Source organism: Nicotiana tomentosiformis, chromosome 2 (assembly GCF_000390325.3).
Source record: "Nicotiana tomentosiformis chromosome 2, ASM39032v3, whole genome shotgun sequence".
NCBI lineage: Eukaryota > Viridiplantae > Streptophyta > Magnoliopsida > Solanales > Solanaceae > Nicotiana > Nicotiana tomentosiformis.
Window position 1 is genome coordinate 100,079,787 of NC_090813.1, and position 21,956 is coordinate 100,101,742.

A 21,956-nucleotide genomic window follows, 5' to 3' on the forward strand; every position below is an offset into this window, starting at 1 on the left:
AACAAACTAGGGAGTACCAGGTAGAAGTGGTTCCCTGATATAAGAGCAGTTGCATATAGTAGGACGAAGAGTAGCTTTGGGGAGACAAAGTTGCTGCACTTTTTGCAATATCAACTTCCTTTTTTTTGTTTTACAGAATCAATGATCAATTGTGATAAAAATGTATGCATGCAGTAATGCAGGACATTGAGAAAGGAAGGGAAAAATGGGTCAGTTGTCGACTTCTTGTTCGTACAGATACTGACAGCAGGACGGCGGCGTTAATCAGTTTTTGTTCCCACACAAGTTAATGAGTTTGTCGTCGACGTGACCCATGTCCCCGTTGACTGCATCTAAAGCTGTGTCACTGTGTCAGTTTGGTCGAGTTTCATACTTCACCTTCAACCAATATCCATTCTATCTTTCTCGACTCAAAATTGGTTCGTTCTGTGCACAACATTTCTATAATCAATTTAGGTAGATGAGGGTGGGTTTTTTTTTTTTTTTTCTTTGTGAGCATCACGTGCGGTCATCATTCTTGCCTCTTCCTCGCTTGTTTAACCAAGGGGACTCGAATGATTGACTCATTGCCTGTTTGCTTCCTCTGAATATAAAATTGCTAGGAAGTCGTAAGTGAACAAACGTGGTTGACATTGTGAAGATAGTGAAGTACTCAAACAAACGACTTTTTTCTAGTGTAATACTAGGTCAGTATTATATAAACACCAACAACCTCCAATCTACAAATAAAATCACAACATAAGTTACATAGTTACAATGTGAATAGCCTAATTGTATACATCAGACTAGCTAATTATGTAAAAGCTGTCAAGAACCCTAAAATTAAGTGACAGAGAAGCTGAGTAAGATTGTATTTGCTCTAAAATACCAAACAGACCATTCTAGGAACCACAGGGAACTGTCAATCCTATTGACGGGTAACGGGTGTCATCGGCAAGGATGAAGACTGGCTATATAAACTACTATCAGTTGAATACCCTTGGTAAGCATTTGTTGTGGAAGATGTAAAAGGAGAAACCCCATTGACAGGAGGCACAACTTGGGGAAAACCAGGCAATGTTGAAGGTTGCTGACTTGTCGCGAAAACAAATGCTGAATTAGGTAACTGCACAGACGTCTGCATGCACTGAGGCACTGGATATGGCTGCATAGGAGGCAGGGGTGGCAATGGTGGAGGTGATGACGGTAGAGGAGGCGGTTCAATTGGAGCAGATTCCTGAGTTGTGCTCGGGAGATTGTGTTGCATTGAGAAGGATTGAGAGAAAAATGAGAGGGGTTCTCGAGGGTTCTGTGAAGGGACATAAGCTGCGTGGTCATTTTCAAGCTTCACCCTTTTCTCCGATTGATTATCGTGGGAAAATTCTTTACTTGAGTTGCCTATGACACCCTCCGACGCCAAGGATGAGAGAACATAAGTCAGCATCTGGGCTGAAGATGTTGATGCAGTGAGCTTTGCTGCCACTGCAGCAGCTGCAGATTTCATATCTTCATCAAGATTGCCAGATTTTTCATAAGACACCTGTCGAGTGTACATCACTGGAACAGATTGCTCTCGATTTCCTGCTACGAATGCGTGTGGAGCTTGGGAAGTACTAGCTTCCTTCCGATTCTGCTCAGCCGAGATTTGCCCATTGGCATCACAATTCAGCAACTGTCTACAAATATTGCCTGCCTGATCTGCGTGGGACTGAGCAGCCTAAAAGCAAATTAATGGAACATCACAACACTGTTTAACCAGGCACAAATGTTGGCCAGAAAAGGTAGCAGGATAGCAGTATCAATAATTCATGTAAGTAGTATCAGTTTACTGCAAAAGACTGGTTTTTCCAGAGTCTACATGTTTTACTTTTGAGGAATAGTATAAGCTGCTACTTCTACTTTGGCTTTTCCTTCTCTACACTTTTTTCATTATCACAAAGAAAAAGGATAACTTCTCCAAGCAAGCATGAGGTATCTCTTTCCTCGTGTACTCAACTATATATTCGACCCCCTCTTTTGAAACCAGTATCATGTCATCATAACCAAGTGTAATCATTCATGATTCACCTAAAAGATCAATAACGCTTTCAAACGAAATTAATAAGCATGTTACTTACCTGAAGTTGATTGCGGACTTGATCCAGCTTATATTCCTGAGGAGAAACCCGTGGCACTACTCAATCAAGAGCAAAAAACACAAAAGCAAACAGGGAGACGGAAAGATGTTGAATGCACCAAAATGGGATGACTAACCTGCTCTCGGAGGACCTCTCTAAGATGAGAGATGAGGTTTGCCCTGGATGATTCAACAGTTGTTAGCTGCTCAATACAGTCCTTCAATATAGTGTGTTGCCCCTTGAGTTCATCCACTATACCAGATCCATTAAGATGGCCTGAAGGGCAAAGGAGGAAGTCGATAAGAAGTACAGCATGACATAGCAAGTATCAAAAGAAACATAGATTCAAATCCAGAGAGGAAAATAAGATATTAAACTTGTTTGACCCAAAATTTGGATTTCGGTTTAAACAAATAGATTTTCTTAACAAAATAGGGTTAATCTAAGCCAATAATGATATCGACTAGATTATTTAACTAGTGCCATGGCAAAATGTCACAAAGTCTGTGGGAACAGTGATGGACATATAATAATAAACAACATTTAATGGCACAAATACAAAGTGAATAGCATTTTTTTGACAATAAAAGTGAATAGCAATAAATGGTATATAATGGTATTTATGTAAATAAATGCAACAGAGATGACCGAAAAAGGGATGAAATCGTGTGATATTCCTTCTGACAATGATAAATGATTGATGAGCCTTTGAATATTCGGGTTCTCCTTGTATCGTGGGAGAAAAGTTAGATAAGGATCTCAAGAAAAAAGTGTCTTTTGTATGTATGTAATAAAGCAAGAATCTTTACAATCTTTAGAGAATGTCAAAGTGTTGTTCTTTTACAAATGAGTGTCCAATGCCCCCTCTATAAGTATGTCTCTTTCTATTTATAAGAGGACATGTGCCACAAAACCCTAATAGTACAGATTTTAGGAATATTCACTGGAATATTTAATTTAAAGTCAGATCCCCAAAACTAGCCGTTACTGCTCCGTTAAAGAGGGTACTCGTCCTCGACCTCGATATGGGTTGACTCCTCGACCTAGCCCTTATCTTTTGTCTGATCATTTCTATCTTGAACCCGTCTTTTGTTGAAACCATACCGATGACACGCAGCAGCCTTCGAAGGCTATCTTAGTGCTGACTAGGGTAATTTTTGGCCTATACAAAACTATCAATTAGATATCAACAGCTAAAGACCACAACACCACAACGCCCTATGGTTTAAAAGTGTTCCTTAAACCATGCCCATGAAAGCCGGCTTCTCAGACTAGAAAATTTCACTATACATTCACCTAAAAACATGACTTGATTAAAATATTTTGTAACTATACATTTTTCTCTTAAATAAGACTGGCACAATCATGTGCTCCTCTATAATAATAAAACATATACAATTTTCTTAATTCCCCAAAATTGAAGAGAAAGTGAATTGGTTGACATAACAGCAAAAGGTAGGTGGCACATTCTTTAAAAGCTTTTTCATCAGCTTTTTCATAAGGTAGGTTATGTCAATGTTTTTATCTCAACGGAGCTTTTTCATAAGCTTCACTATTAAACCAGATATAGAAGCAAAACGAATGAATTGGCTTTTGATTTAGCTTCAGTATGAAACTAGATATGAAACAAATTAATTGAATGGTGCTTTGTCTCCCTCTCTCGCTCTCTCTCCCTCTCTCTTTGAAGAAGGAAGCCCCTTCTTTCTACTTTGGGTAAGTTAGGCAAAGGGAATTTCAGACGAAGGATGCCAAAAGCTAAAGCCATCCAATTTGAAAATTTAAGCAGAAAACTGTCAGATGGTTTTTTGACTACAACGAAGCTCTATCTATTTTTGCTGAATTAAAGAGAGGTCCAAGTAATTGAACCCCCAGAAAATTAACTCTTCGTTAAACCAAACCAGAATTGTATTGTTCAGTTGGATGAAAATTGACTGGCAACTAGACAAACCTTGGTGAAAGGGGCCATTATAACACAAAAGTGGACAAGCCAAGCGATGTTAGGCACACATTACAAGTGGAAAAGAAAGCGCACCTGGATTTAGATCACCCCCCATCTCCTTATCTATTTTATCAACAGAGCTAATGGCATTTTTACATCTGCTCAATATAGCATCTTCATCAATTTGACCACCATACAACATCTGATAACTTGAAACTATTTTGTCAAGGGCATCCCCAGTTGAGTTTCTTCGCAAAGAGTGTGATGAGAAGGTTCTATCCAGCTTCAAATATATATAAAAAAGAATCAACAACTAAAGCGGGTTCAACAACAAAAGACCAGGATGAAAAGGGAGACTTACCACTTTGACTCCACTATGCTTTCCATTCCCAACATGCTTCCCAGCAAACTCTTCCTTCAGAAGCTGCCCTCGAGAACCAAATACTTTTCTCTCCTCCCAGATAGTGATCTGATGTTTCAGAATTAAATAGAGCATAAGATAGGCACCAAGTCAGTTCCACAATGCAAGTCACAATGTAAAAAGATCTATAAACTCTACCCAGGATAAAAGATTTGATATTGTAGGCAATTCTTCATCCAATGTTCATCATATTTTTCAGGTTAATATTCAAAGTGTGGCTAATCAAAGTTAAAACTCATGGATACGTGAATTACGATCACTATGACCTTAGTATAAGCTTGCAATGCATATATCTAAATAATAAGGAGAACAGCTAGCCAATCCTCCATATAACTGTACCCTCTTGAAAATGAAAATGAGATTAGGGGAATCATCGTGAAGATGTCGCATAACTAAGTGCTAGAATCAACATCTATGGTCTAGAACAAGGTCAACTGCCGAACAATTCAAGAAGTGGTTAACCAGGGGGGCATTCAATGTTATAGATCACATTAATGCAATTCCCTTTCTGGTTCTCTTGAAGAAACTTTCGTTCAGAAGGCAAGTATTTCAAGAGTAAGAAAGAGGTGAATGTAGGGAAAAATACTCTCTTTTTTCTCGAATCAGCAGAACAGAAAATTCTAGTAGTAACATAGGTGAATGTAGGGAAATTACTGGCTTTTTCATTTTAAAAAAATTGTGTCAATTTCATATCTGACCAACAATCATATACTCCCTCTGCCCCAATTTATGTGAGACTTTTCCTTATATTCAAACTATGTGAACTTTGACCAACAATTTAAAACGTATTTTTCATCATACTAACATGAGAAGAATTGCAACTTATAGTACTTTTCGCATAGTTTTGGATATCTAAATTTTAATTTTAAAATATTGAGTTGATCCAATCCAATTTAGCTTCAAAAATTAGTCAAACTAACTCTCAAAAAGTGAAAAATGTCACATAAATTGGGACAGAGGGAGTAGCAAAAAAGATTATTGCTTTCAACTCCACACATTTGTCGGCGGAAATAACTGTTTTGAAAGGAGAACTAAGCCACAATGTTTGACTCTTATAAAAAATAAGAGTCAAGCTCGCTTTCTACAACTATGACTACTACAAATGTTACTTCAAGAAGTAATGGAACTAGTATAATTTATTGCAAAACCATGTAGGACTTTGAGTGTGATAGGACAATGCCATATGAAACAGAAAACATTGACCATACTCCTACTAATACAAGGCAAAATACCGGATGAATACTTACAAAGAATCTAAAACTTGACCAGCAGCTTAAAAATAAAAAGTTGATAAATACACCTAAAATCACATGGAAGTTGTCTAAAGAACCTATGATTATCAAAATCCATTTAGACTTGGCAAAAAATGAACAATGGAAGCAAAAAATATATATAGGCGGTACTAACTAGTTCTGACTAAAACAGGCCCATAGTAGCTTGGAATTGTGTTATAGTAGTTGTGATTGGTTTTCCAGAAAAGCTAGGTCCAACCACAAAGAGAATTGAATCACACAATAAGTTGAAAAACTTGGTTAATGTTTTTTTGCAGAAGCGTTTGAATTTCATACTTAGCAAACTGGATAATAAGACACTTCAATAATGGGCTTGCATATGAGGCTTCCAAGGCTCTAAGCTCTTAGATTCAATCTTTTGCTGTTAAATTTGCATTTTCTCTTACCTTCTTGTGGGTACCATGTGAATTGTTCATGACTATTCATCATTTGATAAATAAACCTTTGTACCTTCTTTTTTTTTTTGATGCATAAAATAAACCTTTGTACCTCTCGTCAATTGAGCGTTATCGTACTATCATCACTTCTCTCTCAAATAAATCTGCAATCGAGTATAGCAAAACTAAATAGATCTTCCTTCTAATAAACACGTGAGACCCCCTTCTTTGACAACAAAAGCTCACTGATTCAATGTTTACTATTACTTGACCAGAACACCAGGGACGGATTTATGTGGAGGGGGGTGGGGTACATGCACCCATGTTCCCCTCCCTAAGCTATATATTAAAAATACTAATTTTTCAGATTATGTACCTAAATATATTTGTGGCCACCCATGCTCAAGTGACTACTTGATGCACTGGTGACTAAGTGCCCCTTTTGTCCCTCAAGTTAGGGGTTCAATTCCCATATAGTTCTTCTTAATTAATTCTTTTTATCATTAATAAATAAACAAATCGGCTAATTCCCCATGCCCTTTTTAATTAATATAATGGTGCACCCATGTTCTTAAAATCCTAGATACGCCTCTTCAGAACACCATTTATAGGGGAATTTTGGGGCCTCTTAAAACTTTTAAGATTTTTCAGGAAATTTGGAATTAAATGCATAACCTCGTCTTCCTCTGGAAATGAAGTACAAGTTAATAGAGATATGGCAAGAGATACTGGATAAGTGTGAGCAAATGTCATCTGACCTCTGACTAACTTTCAATGGGTCACTAGTTCTAATTAACAGCATGTTGAACTCACACTCTCCACGTACACTATGTCTTTATTTCCTATTCCTAGAAGTGTGGAAAGGAAGCAGGAGAGGATAAGATTTCCTATGAGAGGAATAAAGAGAAGAAAACTTTTTCATGTTGTCAATTGAACTGTTTTTACAACCAAAAAAAAAAGAACAAGGAGGGGGAATTGGAGGATAGAAATCTGTGGGTAACATCTTATCAAAATGAAATCTCTGATTGCACAATAAAAGCCTTTTCTTCAAATGGCTATGGAAATATAGTAAGAATAATAAAGCTTTATTCAAACAAATAACTAAGGAAAAATATGGAGGGGACATTATGCAGTACCCTCTCTCGTGAAGTTGGTCTATGGAACCATATCAGGGCACTCTGGGAAGAATTTGGTGGAAACTTATAGAGGACAAAGAGGCAATTGTGATTCAATGCAGAACAAACAATGGATGGGGTTATGCTTTAGGAGAAATTGCAATGACGGGGAATTGAAAAGAATCACCCGGTCACTGAAACAATTGGGAAATTTTAAGGTTTATAAGATACTGCAAAGGTTGGGAATAATGATGCTCACAATATTGTTCTTTAATTCCTTAAGATGAAAATTGATCAAATTTGTGAAACGATCAATGGTTTGCCACAATTCAACCTCCAGTTCTAGTTTTCTTCTGAATGTCAGCTCTGGCAAACTGTAAAACATTCTTATGGGATACCGAAGGGATGAGGTCTCCAATCTAGCTGAACTGGCTGAGATTCTTGGCTGCAATCCAGCTGAACAGGCACCTTCCCTACAACATACTTAGGCCTACCATTGGGAGCTAAACACAAGGCAGCTGGTATATGGAATGGAGTAATAGAAAATTTTGAGAAGAGGCTCTCATCCTGGCAGATGCAATACCTAGGCCACATAATAAACATTGTTCTCGATAGCATCCCAACATACTACATGTCATCATTCCCTATTACTTCTTCAGTTTTAAAGCAATTTGATAGACTCAGAAGGAGATTCGTATGGGAAGGAAACAGCCAAACCCATAAAAATTCTTTGGTTAAGTGGTCTAAGGTCACTCAACCTAAGTCACAAGAAGGTTTGAGCATCAGGGACCTAAAAGCTCACAACAAATGTATGCTCTGGAAATGGTTATGGAGGTATGGTCAGCCGGAGCCTGGTTTTTGGAAAGATGTCATTGATGCCAAGTATGGAGTACAAAGCCACCGATGTACCTAGAATAGCTCAGCCCCCCATGGGATTGGCCTATGGAAAAATATTAGCAGAAACTGGAATGAGTTCTTTCAGAATGTAACCATTAAAGTTGGAAACGGAATGCATGTCAAATTCTGGAACGATAGGTGGATTGGAAGCTCATGTCTGAAGGACTCATTCCCTGGGCTCTTTCAGATAGCCTAGAACTCCACAATAGCCAGAATAGGGAAGGAAGCACCTGGAAGCCCTTATTCAGAAGGATGTGCAGGGTTGGGAAATCAATGATCTACTTGAGGCTTTAGAAGGTTACAACATTGAAGAACAGCAGCCAGACAGAATCATTTGCGGAAGCTCCAAGGAAGGCAAATACGCAGTCAAAGCTGGTTATAATCTCATTTGCTCACAAAATGGGATGTTACAGAATCACATATGGAAGACTAGACTGCCTACGAAGGTAATATGTTTCACATGGACAGCATCGAAATGGGCATGCCTCACTCAGGATAATCTTATCAGGAGTAACACTATACTGGTTAACAGATGCTACATGTGTCTCCATAATGCAGAGAGCATTAACCACCTCTTCCTTCATTGTCCAATTACAGCTGACTTATGGAATTTCTTTTATTCCATTTTTTGATTATCCTGGGTCATTCCTCAGTAAGTCAGGGAAGCCTATGATAGCTGGTTTTTGTGGAAAGTTGATAAGGCCACCAGAAGGATATGGAAAATGATCCCAACTACTATTTTTTGGTGTATCTGGGCTGAGAGAAATCGCAGATGTTTTGATGGTGTCTCAACTCCAACATGTTTCCTCAAGGCTAGATATTTAGTTACTCTTTTTAGTAAGAACTAAATGACCCCTGTAACTAGCACCGACTATTTTTGGACCGTGTTAGTTCCCTGATCCTAGCATAGCTTTTTCGTATTAGCAGAGCTAACAGTCATCTCTCTTTGTACCTTTTTTCCCTTATGCATCTTCTTGGTGCCTTTTTAATGATAACTTCTTACTTCATTTTTAAAAAAGGGACGGTATGGGCCAATAAGAAAGGAGGTCTGAAGGTACTGAAGTTGGGTAGAGAGGAAGGGGGATGGGGAAGGAGAGCTTATTGGTTGAGTCCAACAAATTGTTAAAGATAGACTTTCCTTTTTTTCCTTTTTGGTCATTAAATTCTAGCAAATACAATTAGTTTTGAATGGGAAAAGATAACAAATTGAATATTTTGGACCTCCTTGCGACTTAATAGTCATAGAGATCAAGGTTGAGTATATCCACTATTATCATACTTCTTCTGAAATTTTACCTTTTATTTTGTTCATCTGAAAGTAACGTTTACTTCTAGAAAGGATATTTTCAAGTGTATATATCCATAAAAGGTCATATGGACCTAAATTAACTTTTCAGAAAGAACTTTTTCCTATTTTACTCTTTATATTGAAGACGTAACCAAGAAGATAAAAGTGTGTAAAAAGAATTTTCACATGCTCAACCCATAAAAAGAATCAGGTTTGCACATGAAGGGACGTTTTGAAGACATAATTAAGTAAATAAAACTTAAGCTTTTAGATGAGATGGTCACACAATCAACGGTTTAAAACCAAAAGGGCACAATGTCCTCTCAATGAAGACTAAACAGTTAGCTTTTCTACTATTATATGACCAATGGGCAAACTCAAGCTAAGACATTCAAGTTGGGAACACCAATCCAAAAAAAAAGGCATTCAAGTTGAGATAAACAGAACTTAATTAGAGAGGTCTTAACTACTTCTCCATCTACAGAAGGGATCTAATATTCTCCAAAAATGTCACATAGTATATTCTCTTGCATACTTCATACTCCTTCCAAAATGTCCAACCTCAAACTTGTACCAAGAAGTGCCTGTTGTACATCCCAATTACCATACTCTTCAAAATTGCTTATACTCCAATACATTGTTTCTCAAGTTCAAGTTCTAAATTTCAAGTTAAATTTATTGGACAAAGGATATTGCAAATAAAGGCATCCCATTACAGTTGAAACTTTCTGCTTCGAATATTCATTCACAAATCTGTATAATTTTACCCATAGTTAGGTGAGCTTAAACTTGTCAAACACATCAACCAATTATGGCTACAGTATGGAGCTAAAAAAGGATGAAGGAACTAGAGAAACATACCAGCCGTAATGCAGCATTTCTTCCAAACTCATTTCCACTTTCAATTACATCACGAAGAGCATCTGGAAGAACTTTCCAGAATTCACCGACAAATTCTGAGCCCTTTCTCCTACTATTCTGAAGAATGTCATTTGCAAGGTAAAGAAACGCCAATCTCTGTTCACGTGGTGAGCAATGGAATTGCTGGGCCCAAGTTTCAACAACTTGTTTTGCTTTGTTCATGTGAAAAATACACCAATGTGATAAAGCTAGTTGGAGTTAAGTTACAATCCATGAAAAGAACGCATTTGTCGAGCAATCAGGTAACAATTTGCTCTAGCAAGCCAAAGTAGCAGCACCATAGTATCTCCCAAAAAAATGGAAATCTCAAAATAATATATCCATGAAAGATATAGAAACGTTATCCTAGGCCATGTTGAAGCATGTAAGCCTTACATATTCAACATGATTAATGTGAATCACGACACTGTACGCTGATTGCCGAAAGAGAGAATAGCAGCAAGTATTTACACCTATGCAAAATGTGCCAAGAAAGCTTCTTCACATAGTCAAGAAAAAAGGGGCTACAACTACTCTCAGATTCGGCTTTCGATTGAAGTGATTAAAAAAAAAAAACACTATCACACTAAACTGCACAACAAACTAAATACTCTACAGATATCCACAAGGAAATATAGTTACAGCAGCAGCGAGCTTGAATGAGTGTTAAATAATACGTTTCACACAAAGTCCACGATGTTTGACACTCTAATACGTGCCATGGCATCATGCTTGCTAATCTCTCTCTCCCTCCCTCCCCCCCCCCCCAAAAAAAAAAAAAAACCTTTTCCCCCTCTCGGCCCCTCTGATACAACAGTGCTCTCTTCCACATGATTCATGCTCAAAATGGATTCTCCCAAGTCCTAACAATTCAATGTGTGAAGAAAGTGTGTTATAGGAACAGGTTCTCACTCTTCAGCAGTTGATATGAAGATACAATACCTTATTCTTCTTCTTTTTTTTGAGAAGGTTACAATACCTTATTCCTAATTCTTATGTATTTGATTACTTGGCTTGGAGTTCATCTTCTGATGATGGTTTGAAGATATCCATTTTAGTTTATTTATTCATGACTCGAAGTTTGCAAAAGAAGTTTTAGTAATTCAAGCTCCATTAAAAGTGTACCCCCTTAACATCATTATACTTCCAACATAAAATCAACTTTCAAGCCACTCTTTTAATATTTTCATTTTCTACTATTACAGTACACGGGCCAATAACCTTTATGCTTCTGTTGAAATTAGAGAAAAGAGCAGAATAGAAGAGAATGTTTCAACAAAAAAAAATCCTCTTTTTGGGTTTGAGTAGAAAATGAGGAAAAAATAATAATTTTTCCTCTTGTTGCCACAAGTTCAAATTCAAGAGAACGGAAAGTCCTACATTTTTCCTCTTTTTTTGCTTTATCCACCAAACTAAACAAAGGGATGAAAATAACTTTCTTTTGCTCATTCTAATTTCTTTTGTTTCTTTCTCTTTCCCAATTTTTCAAGCATGGAATTAACTCTCATGCCCAACCAATGTGTTTCCTGAAAAATAGAACAAGATCAAATAATTATCTATTTAACAGCTAAAAATTGACGGATACTTTCAATGCTTTGCTGCGTACTATTGAGCTTTGCCAGCTTGTCCACCAAAATTTGCGGATTAAATGTGGTTCCCATGGTTTTCGACACAAAATTCACCAACTAGTAAACCGCTAGGCAGGCCCTTAAGAGAAAGCACCCTGCGCCAGAGAAACAGAACCAAATAAGTACGAGATCACATTTGTGGGATAATAACTTAGAAGGCAAATCCTATGATATCAGAAGTATAGACATGAGAATGATGCCAGACTTGAAAAGAGCAAACACTTCTATGGGTCATAAGGTCCCTGTCGAAGAGGAGTAGGATGTTTTGACACAAGTCAAATAAGTAATCGAGTATATTTACACTCTTTAATTTACATCTTAGATTAGACTGACTATGTTGTATGGGGCGAAGTGTTGCCCAGTCAAGAACCCTCACGCCCAGAAGATGAAAGTAGCGAAGATGAGGATGCTGAGATGGATGTCTGGCCATACTAGAAGAGATATGGTCCGGAATGAAGATATTAGGGACAAGGTGGAAGAGGCCTCCGTGGTGGACAAGATCCGGGAAGCGAGGCTAAGATGGTTCGGACATGTGAAGATAATGACGCTCAGAGGCCCCAGTGAGGAGGGGTGAGAGGTTGGTATTGGCGGGGTTTAGGAGAGGTAAAGGTAGGTCAAAAAAGTACTAGGGAGAGGTGATTAGGCAGGACATGGCATATTTTCAACTTTTCGAGGGCATGACCATTGATAGGAGGGCGTGGAGGTCGAAAATTAAGGTTGAAGGTTAGTAGGTAGTCGAGTGTATTTCCTTTCCATACTAGTAGTTTTATTACTATTCTCGTCTTTTCTTTTTCTTAGATGTCTAATACTACCTGATTTGCTTCTGCTTATGCTTCTGCTTCGTTTTTATTATTATCTTGATGTTGTTACTGCTTTCTTTCTCCCTTTGCTTCAATTTCATCGTTATTACTGTAATTATGCATGCCTTAGTCGAGGGTCTATTGGAAACAGCCTCTCCACCTGTACAAGATAGGAGTAAGATCTGCGTACACACTATCCTCCCCAGAACCCACTTATGAGATTACACTGCATATGTTGTTGTGTTGTTATTAGTTGAAAATCATTTAGGCATGCCCAGCAAGTGCCAACTGTACAGGGATGTCTGACAGCAGAAGATTTTCCCCTCAGACAGACACATTTACCGAATATAAATCTTCAGATCTAATAATGGATGGCATAGATGTAATAGAAGCTGGAGAAGGAGGAAAATATACAAGTGCATGATGATCAAACCTTGTCACCACACAAAGAAGACCCAAGTAAGATAACTCTTACTTGCCACTACCAAGTGAATAAAGTGTGTACTTATATGCTACTAATCCAGGTCGTATTGGTAAGTCTACACAATTGTCATAAAGCACATGTGTGATATATATCCACCATATAATGTTTGACACTTAATATATCCCATGTTTGCCGTTGCAACCTAAGTTGCTCCGACATGGCAGTTTAGCTGCCGCACCCGTGTCGACACAACACTAGTATGGGTGTGGGTATGGGATCCGTACCGGATCTGGTCAAACAATTTTGGGTACTTTGACCACGACGGATGGAAAAATTCGAGACGAGATACAATTTGATTCCCGAAATCAGAACCAAAACTAGGGTAAATTTGAAGAAAATAGCATACCTTATCTAGGAAATCAATCATTTACTTATCTACACAATTTGAGAATAAAAAAGAAATTCACATTTTATAGGCTATACTTGAGTATTCCACAAAATTTCTCATAATTTAGAGATATTTTCTATTTTTATTTTTTTAAATTATTTTTAGCCGGATCCCCGCAACCGTATCCGTACTAGGATCCGTATCCCCGAATCTTAGAATTTACATCTCGAAGGATCCGACTTCTAGATCCGCACCCGTGTCCGAGCAACTTAGGTTGCAACTAATTCAATGACTATGTGCTCACATTGTGTCCATATCTGGTTAATAAGTGCAAATAATAGCAAACATATGCAATTTTATTTGTTTGCGCCCAAGGTATGGCCTAGTGGTCAATGAAATTGGAGGAGAACAATGAGGTCTTATGTTCAAATTTTAGCGGAGGCAAAAAAAACACTAGGTAATTTATTCTCATCTGCCTAAGCATATGGTGGGCAAAATCACCGGTACCTATACTGGTGGGAGATAGCAGGTACCTAGTGGAAAAGTATACAAATTGGCCAGACACCACTGTCATAAAAGAACAAAAAAAACAAATTATCTTATATTCGAAAACAGAGCTAATGAAACAATCAATCCCTCCAATAACTTTCGCCCATCATTTTATGTAGGCTCAACAACTGATATACCAGTTAGCTTCCAAAACTGCAGCCTTTGAAGGTATGGCCTAGTGGTCAATGAAATTGGAGGAGAACAATGAGGTCTTATGTTCAAATTTTAGCGGAGGCAAAAAAAACACTAGGTAATTTATTCTCATCTGCCTAAGCATATGGTGGGCAAAATCACCGGTACCTATACTGGTGGGAGATAGCAGGTACCTAGTGGAAAAGTATACAAATTGGCCAGACACCACTGTCATAAAAGAACAAAAAAAACAAATTATCTTATATTCGAAAACAGAGCTAATGAAACAATCAATCCCTCCAATAACTTTCGCCCATCATTTTATGTAGGCTCAACAACTGATATACCAGTTAGCTTCCAAAACTGCAGCCTTTGTAAAAATTTGTGCTTTGCATAAACATCTCAATGTCCAAGGGGGGAGAATGGACGAGGCGAGTGTTCTCCAAGAGAAAATTGTGATGGAAAAGCGTGAGTAGAATTTAAACTCGAGATATGCAAAATAAAACAATAAAAAACCCACCCAGCCCAGTCCTACCATTAGAATATATGGCTGGTGCCAACATTTATTTGATACCATCTGAATATATACTCTTTTGGTATCAATATATTAGCCTAGCAGTAATAGATCATTGAATCTTTAGCCGTCCAAAGACGCACCACATTGCATTACTTTTATTTAATCAAGCATACTAACATAATTTCTCTCTAAACAAGGCCAAACAAAAAAGAAGGAAAAATAATACTGGCAACAAGAACTAATAAAGAGGAATTGGCATGTCAGTTCAGTTCCTAGGTTTCCAGCGTTCAACAAGTTCGTAAACAAGAAAAGAACGAAATAATTCCAAAAAAATCGATTAAAAGACATATCAGACAAATAGGAAAAAAGGAATTAACCCTAGAATAAGAAGAACGAGTGCCTGCGCACAAAAATTAAAATAATTTCTTCTAGCAGTTCTTTTAGAAAGAAAAAAAAAAAAAAAAAAAAGGAGGAAGTGAGGAAAAAGACAAACCAGTATTAGGAGAATGCAGCAGAACAGGATAGCGGTGAATGAAGGAATTGATAAGATTATCCCCTGGTATTGGAGCGAACAAGTTCTGGACTTATATACTCCCTATTCGAAAATCAGTATACAAAAGCCAGAGTTGGAGAAGTTATGATTATTGCCTGCAGTCGAATTCTATTCCAAGTTGCAACCGGAACCAAGTACAGAACTAAAAGCCCATCTCCTAAGTTGGGTTTAGGTTCGCTGCAGGTCCGCTCGTGAACGTGTGTCCTTGCCTATTATGAATTTCCGCAACTGTACTCCTTTTTCAGTTTAATTACCTTTTTAATGCTTTCCTTTTTCTTTTGAATTATTTTTTTCGTTTTCTTTTTTACAACTTTGGAGATTGATTCTATAACTCAGTTTAATTACCTTTTTCTCTTTCCCTTTCTTTCCTTTTTTTTTCTTTTTTACAACTTTGGAGATGATTCTAATAGTCACATTAAATAAACATGAAAATCTCAATTTGATTGTCATTATTTGTTTAAGATCCAGATGAATACTTACTTGCGCCGAACTAATTAAAATTACCTTGGTGAAGTGATCTAGTAAAGTAAAAACATCTATTAAGTCATCATGATTAAGTCATAAAATTTTATGTACAAATATATATCATGCTTTAATTAGTTTGGTGTAAATTCCCGAATCAATTTTTATCTCTATAAATTAATGTTCATTGATGATATTCTTTTTACCTTTCGAGTAGTATTTGTCTTTCTACCTCTTCTGTTTCTCACTTTCAACACAAAAGAAAGTTTCCTCGATTAGTACTATTCAATGAAATAAAAGTGGACATTTTGGCTAAGTGAAACAACCATTCTGACATTTAATTTACGTAATCGACTTGATGAATAATTGTTCAACATGTAATGGTCAAATATTGCCATTTGAAGCAATTTTTTAAAGTTCATAGGATGAGATCAAGTGAAAAAAAAATTGTTTGAAAGAATGCAACACAAATTACATAAGCATATTATGTGTTCCCACGCACTCAATATATATGGAATAATACAAATAAAGATTGCATATGTGAGAATGCCCGTGTGTGTATATATGTCAGATTCTTTTTCTTGTAGTTTAACATATATGTTCTTTGTACAAACATAACAATCAAAGTATATTTTGGTTTAAATGAAATGAGGCAAATTGTACCCCTTTTCACTTTTAGAACTTGAAGGTTTTGTTATAAAATGTGTGTGAGAGGATATATCTGCTACAGTATATTATTTCCTTTTCCTTTGCATGCTAGCGAAAAGGTGGTATTTTCTGGGAACTTTGGTCATGATATTTTCATCACCAATTAACATATAGCAGCCCATGTAAAGTCCGATATTGTCGAATATATAAAAGTAGTGGTATAAGTAAGTAAATTTTGTAAAGATTGATACATGACAACCATGAATCAAAGAATTGGAATATACTAAAAAGTTAATGTAAGGTTGTTCCCCAACATGAAAAGTACTGTGTAAAGCTTCTCTCATTAAAAGAGAAATTGAAAGGTAAGTTTATACGTCGTACCACTACAAACATGAACAATAACAAAAAGAAACAAAAGTTACAACACAAAACGGACAAAAAGAATTGGATCCAACTTCCAAACAACGTTATTGATCATCAACTGATCTGATCTCTGGTTATTAAGTACTACTAAGATTACAATTTCTTCCTCCCCCATGGCGTAGCATTTCCATCGAATAACTCATCAATGTGTGTTTCAATTTCTTCAGCTTGATACTTTACATACTTCTCCGTCTGCCTTCCTGGAGTAAAAGTTTGACTAAACCTTCCCAAGAATGATCTGTACGCCGGTATAACCATGTTCGATATTGAAACTCTCAGCTCCGATTGCAGTTGCTCGTCGCTAATCACCCAACTGCTTTGTGTTTTATGTATCTCGTCAAATAATGCATTGAAACTCTTGAATCTCTCTTTCAAAATTGGTTTATTCACTTTTCCATTCACATTCAATCCCTCATGGTTTAAACATTGCAACAGTTTACTCCAAGTTTCTCTTTGGTAAGTCTTGTGGTATTGTCTAAGGTCCGAAGATCGCTTTCTGTACCATTGATCCCCCATTAAACCATTGATCTCTGGTGATCCCTTTATTTTCTGCAAAATGTATCGTCCGTTGTTCATCATAAATATTGAGCTGAGTGAAGTGTCTTTGTACAGCCTTGATTTTGCCTCCAGGTTTGCATCCAATAGATCCATGACTTTCATCATGTGCGCTTCAAAAGGCGATAGCTTATTCAATGTCTCGCTTTGAGCTTGTGGATTTTGGCAGTCGAAATCTGATCCGGTGGTTGAATCAGCTCTTTCTATCATTTGATGTTCTCTGAAGACCTGTTCTAAGGTGTCTCTGTACTCGGCTACATATTTCAGATAATTCATAATGTAACGAGTTAATGGATGGACCGCACCACCTGGAACAGGAGTCTTGTTTGAATCGGCCTGGATTGAGTTTTCGAGCTCTGCAAAAATAGAAACCATGGACTCTCCTAAGCGGCTCCGGGTCAATGTAGCTTCAGCCTTGAGTTCATCAGCGTAAGAAACAATAAACATTTTGTCCACCAATGGAAGCAGATCGCGCAAAGTCTCGTATATGTCAAGAAACTTGAAGAGCTTTTCAGCAGCGCGCTTTGTCATGGCAACGGCTTCAGCAAAATTAAGGAGTTGGATCATCATACCTCGAGACAAATTGCTGAAGATTTTCTCAGAAATTGATGGTTGATCAGCAAATACAGCATCGGCGAGCTTGCGTTCGCTGGAGTGAAGCACGTTAGTGCAATGTTTGAATGCTATAATCCAAGCAGTAATCTCTCTCTCCAATGAATCCCAATGCATCTTTTGCACATCGTCAATGCTGTGTTTTTCAAATCCAAGCTTATGCAAACTTTCCTCCAAAGCTTTCCTCCGTGCTAAGAAATAGACCTGACAACATTCTACTTCACAGCCTCCTGCAATCAGAGCTTTAGATAATTTATTCATTGTTGTCACGATTTCCTCAGTGTAGCCTGGAAATTTATTATCTTCAGAAGGTGCGGATTCAGCGACAGAGCTTTGTTCTGAATCTTGATTAGTGTCTGAGGATGAATTAGTTTCCTTATTAGGCTTGGCAGAAGTGTCTGAATTGAAATCTGAATCAGGAATCTTGTAATCGTAGAGGATCGACTTGAATTCCTCCTCTATATAAGACATTGCGCGCTGAAGAACACCGTCAACGCGGCTGATTGAATAAGCATATTTATACTCCGAAGAGAATTGACAGAGAGAATTTAATAGCTTTGAGATTCGATCTACAAATTCCAAAATAGACATGGCGTCTTCCTGAGAGAGCTGGCTCCATTTGATGGGTGCATCACCACCGTCATAATCTTCAATCTTTGCCTCAACAAGAACAGCAAATTGTTCCACAAAGACAGGAACATCGGGAGGCTTAGATTCATTTTCTCCTTTTAGGTTTGGCAAATCAGAGATAAACTGATCAATTTCTTCGGAAACCTTACCGAGATCAGGAGGCAAGGGAGAAGAATCTTCAACCTTGACCTCATCATTGTTGGGATCATCTTCTTGGACATGACCATCATCTGTTGTCTTGACACCATCATCTGTTGGCAGTTGTTGAACAATCTCTGCTTCTGCAGATTGTGATTCGTCAGGCGGCGAAGGATTTTCAGTATCATCTTTCAGAGGTAATGGGTCAGGATTTTCTTGTTGCTTGTCACTGGGATTAATGTCATGGGATTTTGTTTCAGAAGTTTGTGTTACTTTCTCTGCATCCATGATTGTGTGACTAACTCAAATGTGTTTAATTTTCAACTTAGGATTTGTCTGCTCAAACAAAATGGCATGGAAGAGAAAAAAAAAATTAGGATTGTTTTGCGCAATGGTAATAGCGCTGAGGCAAAAAAAAAAAAACATGCAACGAGAAAGTCTAGGAAAATTGACCTTTCATTCTTTTCATTTTCTCCGAAAAAAACTGTAAACTAGAGAGTGATTGTCTTTGTGAAATGATGGTATTAATTATGGGAAATGGTATTAGATTGTTTCGAAAACTGAAATGTCCATGCCTGAGTGAATAGATCGACGAGAAATCAAGTGTGCGGTCAAAACTGAATACAAATGGGTGAGAGGATAAAACGTAAAATTAGTTACGAGAGAGCTTTTCGTGGAAACTTCTGCAATTTTCACTAATCTCCTCATTCCTACATCTAATATTCTAATTGCCATTAACTTGCACGAATGAAGGAGGGCCTCAACCACTGACCATGTCCATAGCCGATTTGAATCTAGTCCATAATAATAGTACTCTAGTATTTATACTCTCTCTCCAAAGTGTAAGAATATTGTACATTTTTCTAATATGATTCATTACAATAATATATTATATTACAATAATATATAGTATGTGATTCATACCGTTGATGTCTATAATTGGTTGGTACAAGACATAACTAATTGATTGAGAATAATATTGATGTCGAACTAAACTAAAGAACAAATATTTACTTTTGAATGTATAGTATCTTCCATTTTGTTAAAACCAAACATTTGATAAGAAGAAGAAAAAGAGAGAAGTCAAGTGGCGTAGTTATATGGTAGCAAAGGTGGTCAAACAAATATCACTCACCGAAAAATTATAATGTATATACAGGTCAAATATCAGTTTATATGAGTATATACTTATTTTAAATACCCTTAACACAATCGAAATAGAGAGCGTAGCGGCCAAGATGTTCAAAGTGTGATAAATTCATGGGTTCAAATCCATGAGTTGACATTTCTATCTGCCCATTTCTATTGAGATAGGCAGCATAGCGGCCAAGGATGTTTTTGAGTGTGGTAAATTTATGGGTTCGAATCCCTAAGTTGACATTTCTATGATTCTATTGTTACGACCCAAACTCCATATTTATAATGTCGTGACGTCACCTAGTCTCTACGATTAGGTAAGCCTAACAAATTGCGAAAAATAACAAAACGAAAGTAAAACTTAGCAACTAACAGCAGTGGATAACTGAATAACTAGTAAAAATGCCGCCTGGCATGTACAAATATCAATACTCTATAATTGCACAGTCTTCCCAAAACGAAACATCGTAAGTCACAAGCTAAAGAAGGAAACTAGTATCTCTATACACCAGAGTCTAACAAAAGAAGTACATAAGGTAATTGACATAGGGGAGAATAGAAGGGGACTCCGAGGTCTGTGGACGCGACAGATATACCCTGAAGTCTCCGTACAGCAGCAAACACTCTCAGCTAATAGCGGGGCTGATAAGAAGTACTTGGATCTGCACACAAAAATATGTGCAGAAGAGTAGCGTGAGTACACTACAACGGTACCCAATAAGTGCCAAACCTAACCTCGGTCGAGTAGTGACGAGGTCAGGTCAGGCCCACTAGTAAATAATAAATAAGGCAGGAGAATATATACAGTATAATAAGAGACTAGAATTTAACAAAAGGAAGCACCGGAAGGCAGTAGTACAACACACAGGGGTAAACAACAGGGTATCTCCCGAAATACCGTCTCGTAGTCCCAAAATAAATATATATGGAGAACTCTCGAGGTACCGCCTCGTAGTCTCAAAAGTAAATATACAGGGAGAGCTCCCAAGATACTACCTTGTAGTCTCAAAAGTAAATATGCAGGGAGAACTCCCGAAGAACCGCCTCGTAGTCTCAAAAGTAACTGTACAGGGAGAACTCCCGAGGTACCACCTCGTAGTCTCAAAAGTAAATGTGTAGGGAGAACTCCCGAGGAACCGCCTCGTAGTCTCAAAAGTAAACACACAGTTCAAACCAGTAAATACAACAAATAGCAAGATTTCTACAGTTATACTGATAAAGAACAAGGAAAAATAGGAAATCAACTAGGCATGCTTCACAGAGTTCAAATAAGCAGTTAAAGCACGTAGACATGCGATATTAGACTAAACAGGATAACTACACATATTGGAATAGCTCAATTAAGAATGAAAACAGACTAATACTTATTTAAACGGTATAACTCAAATGAAAGGGAAAACAGGTTGCTACTTAGTAAAATAAATCGGAAAATCCCTCGCAGGTGCGGAAATGACTTAAGGGGCTGGGTCCGCATCTGCGAGCAAGGGACCGTACCTACGCGCCCGCTCCTACGGATATCTTTCGTTTCTGCGAAACCTCACGCTCCAGGCCCCGTCCGCTTCTGCGCTCCATCTTCCGCACGTGCGAGTCTTCACCTGCGGTCTCCCCACCGCAGGTGCGAAAATACTAGAAACCAAAAACCTCAGCAAAAACACAAGTAAAATTTTCGATCCGTTAAGCATCCGAAATACACCCGAGGCCCCGGGACCTCAACCAAAGATACTAAAAAGTCCTAAAATACCATACGCACTTAGTCGAGCCCTCAAATCACATCAAACAATGCTAAAATATGAATCACCCTCCGATTCAAACTTAATGAACTTGAAACTTCCAATTTCTACAATCGATGTCAGAACCTATCAAACCACGTCCGATTGACCCCAAATTTTGCACACAAGTCATATTCAACCCTATAGACCTACTCCAACTTCCAAAATCGGAATCCGACCCTAATTTCAAAAATTTCACTACCGGTCAAAATCTTCAAAAATTCAACTTTCGCCATTTCAAGCCTAAATGAAATACAGACCTCCAA

At 37.6% G+C, this 21,956-nt stretch overlaps 2 protein-coding genes across 2 annotated transcripts; both read right to left on the bottom strand.

Annotated features, from left to right (window-relative positions):
* Positions 1-641: 641 nt before the first annotated feature.
* LOC104106245 (uncharacterized) lies at positions 642-15,521 on the bottom strand. The gene is made up of 8 exons (XM_009614742.4): positions 15,257-15,521; positions 11,911-12,048; positions 10,287-10,534; positions 4,397-4,504; positions 4,129-4,318; positions 2,233-2,372; positions 2,097-2,132; positions 642-1,696 (listed from the first exon to the last, which is right to left on the bottom strand). Exons 2-8 carry the CDS (start codon positions 11,984-11,986, stop codon positions 908-910), a joined length of 1,587 nt encoding a protein of 528 aa, XP_009613037.1. The 5' UTR covers positions 11,987-12,048; positions 15,257-15,521; the 3' UTR covers positions 642-907.
* A 1,227-nt stretch (positions 15,522-16,748) lies between these two features.
* LOC104106246 (exocyst complex component EXO70C1) lies at positions 16,749-19,471 on the bottom strand. Its single transcript, XM_009614744.4, has 2 exons — positions 19,238-19,471; positions 16,749-19,120 (listed from the first exon to the last, which is right to left on the bottom strand). Exon 2 carries the CDS (start codon positions 19,070-19,072, stop codon positions 16,943-16,945), a length of 2,130 nt encoding a protein of 709 aa, XP_009613039.1. The 5' UTR covers positions 19,073-19,120; positions 19,238-19,471; the 3' UTR covers positions 16,749-16,942.
* Between the last annotated feature and the right edge of the window lie 2,485 nt (positions 19,472-21,956).

What these genes read in the sequence shown, in the direction of transcription:
- LOC104106246 (XM_009614744.4), bottom strand. Translation starts at nt 19,072, where the DNA reads ATGGATGCAGAGAAAGTAACACAAACTTCTGAAACAAAATCCCATGAC.
- LOC104106245 (XM_009614742.4), bottom strand. Translation starts at nt 11,986, where the DNA reads ATGGGAACCACATTTAATCCGCAAATTTTGGTGGACAAGCTGGCAAAG. An exon ending in TACGCAGCAAAGCATTGAAA is followed by an intron (nt 10,535 to 11,910) that starts GTATCCGTCAAT and finishes AACTCCAACTAG; the next exon opens with CTTTATCACATTGGTGTATT. An exon ending in GAAATGCTGCATTACGGCTG is followed by an intron (nt 4,505 to 10,286) that starts GTATGTTTCTCT and finishes CTGAAACATCAG; the next exon opens with ATCACTATCTGGGAGGAGAG.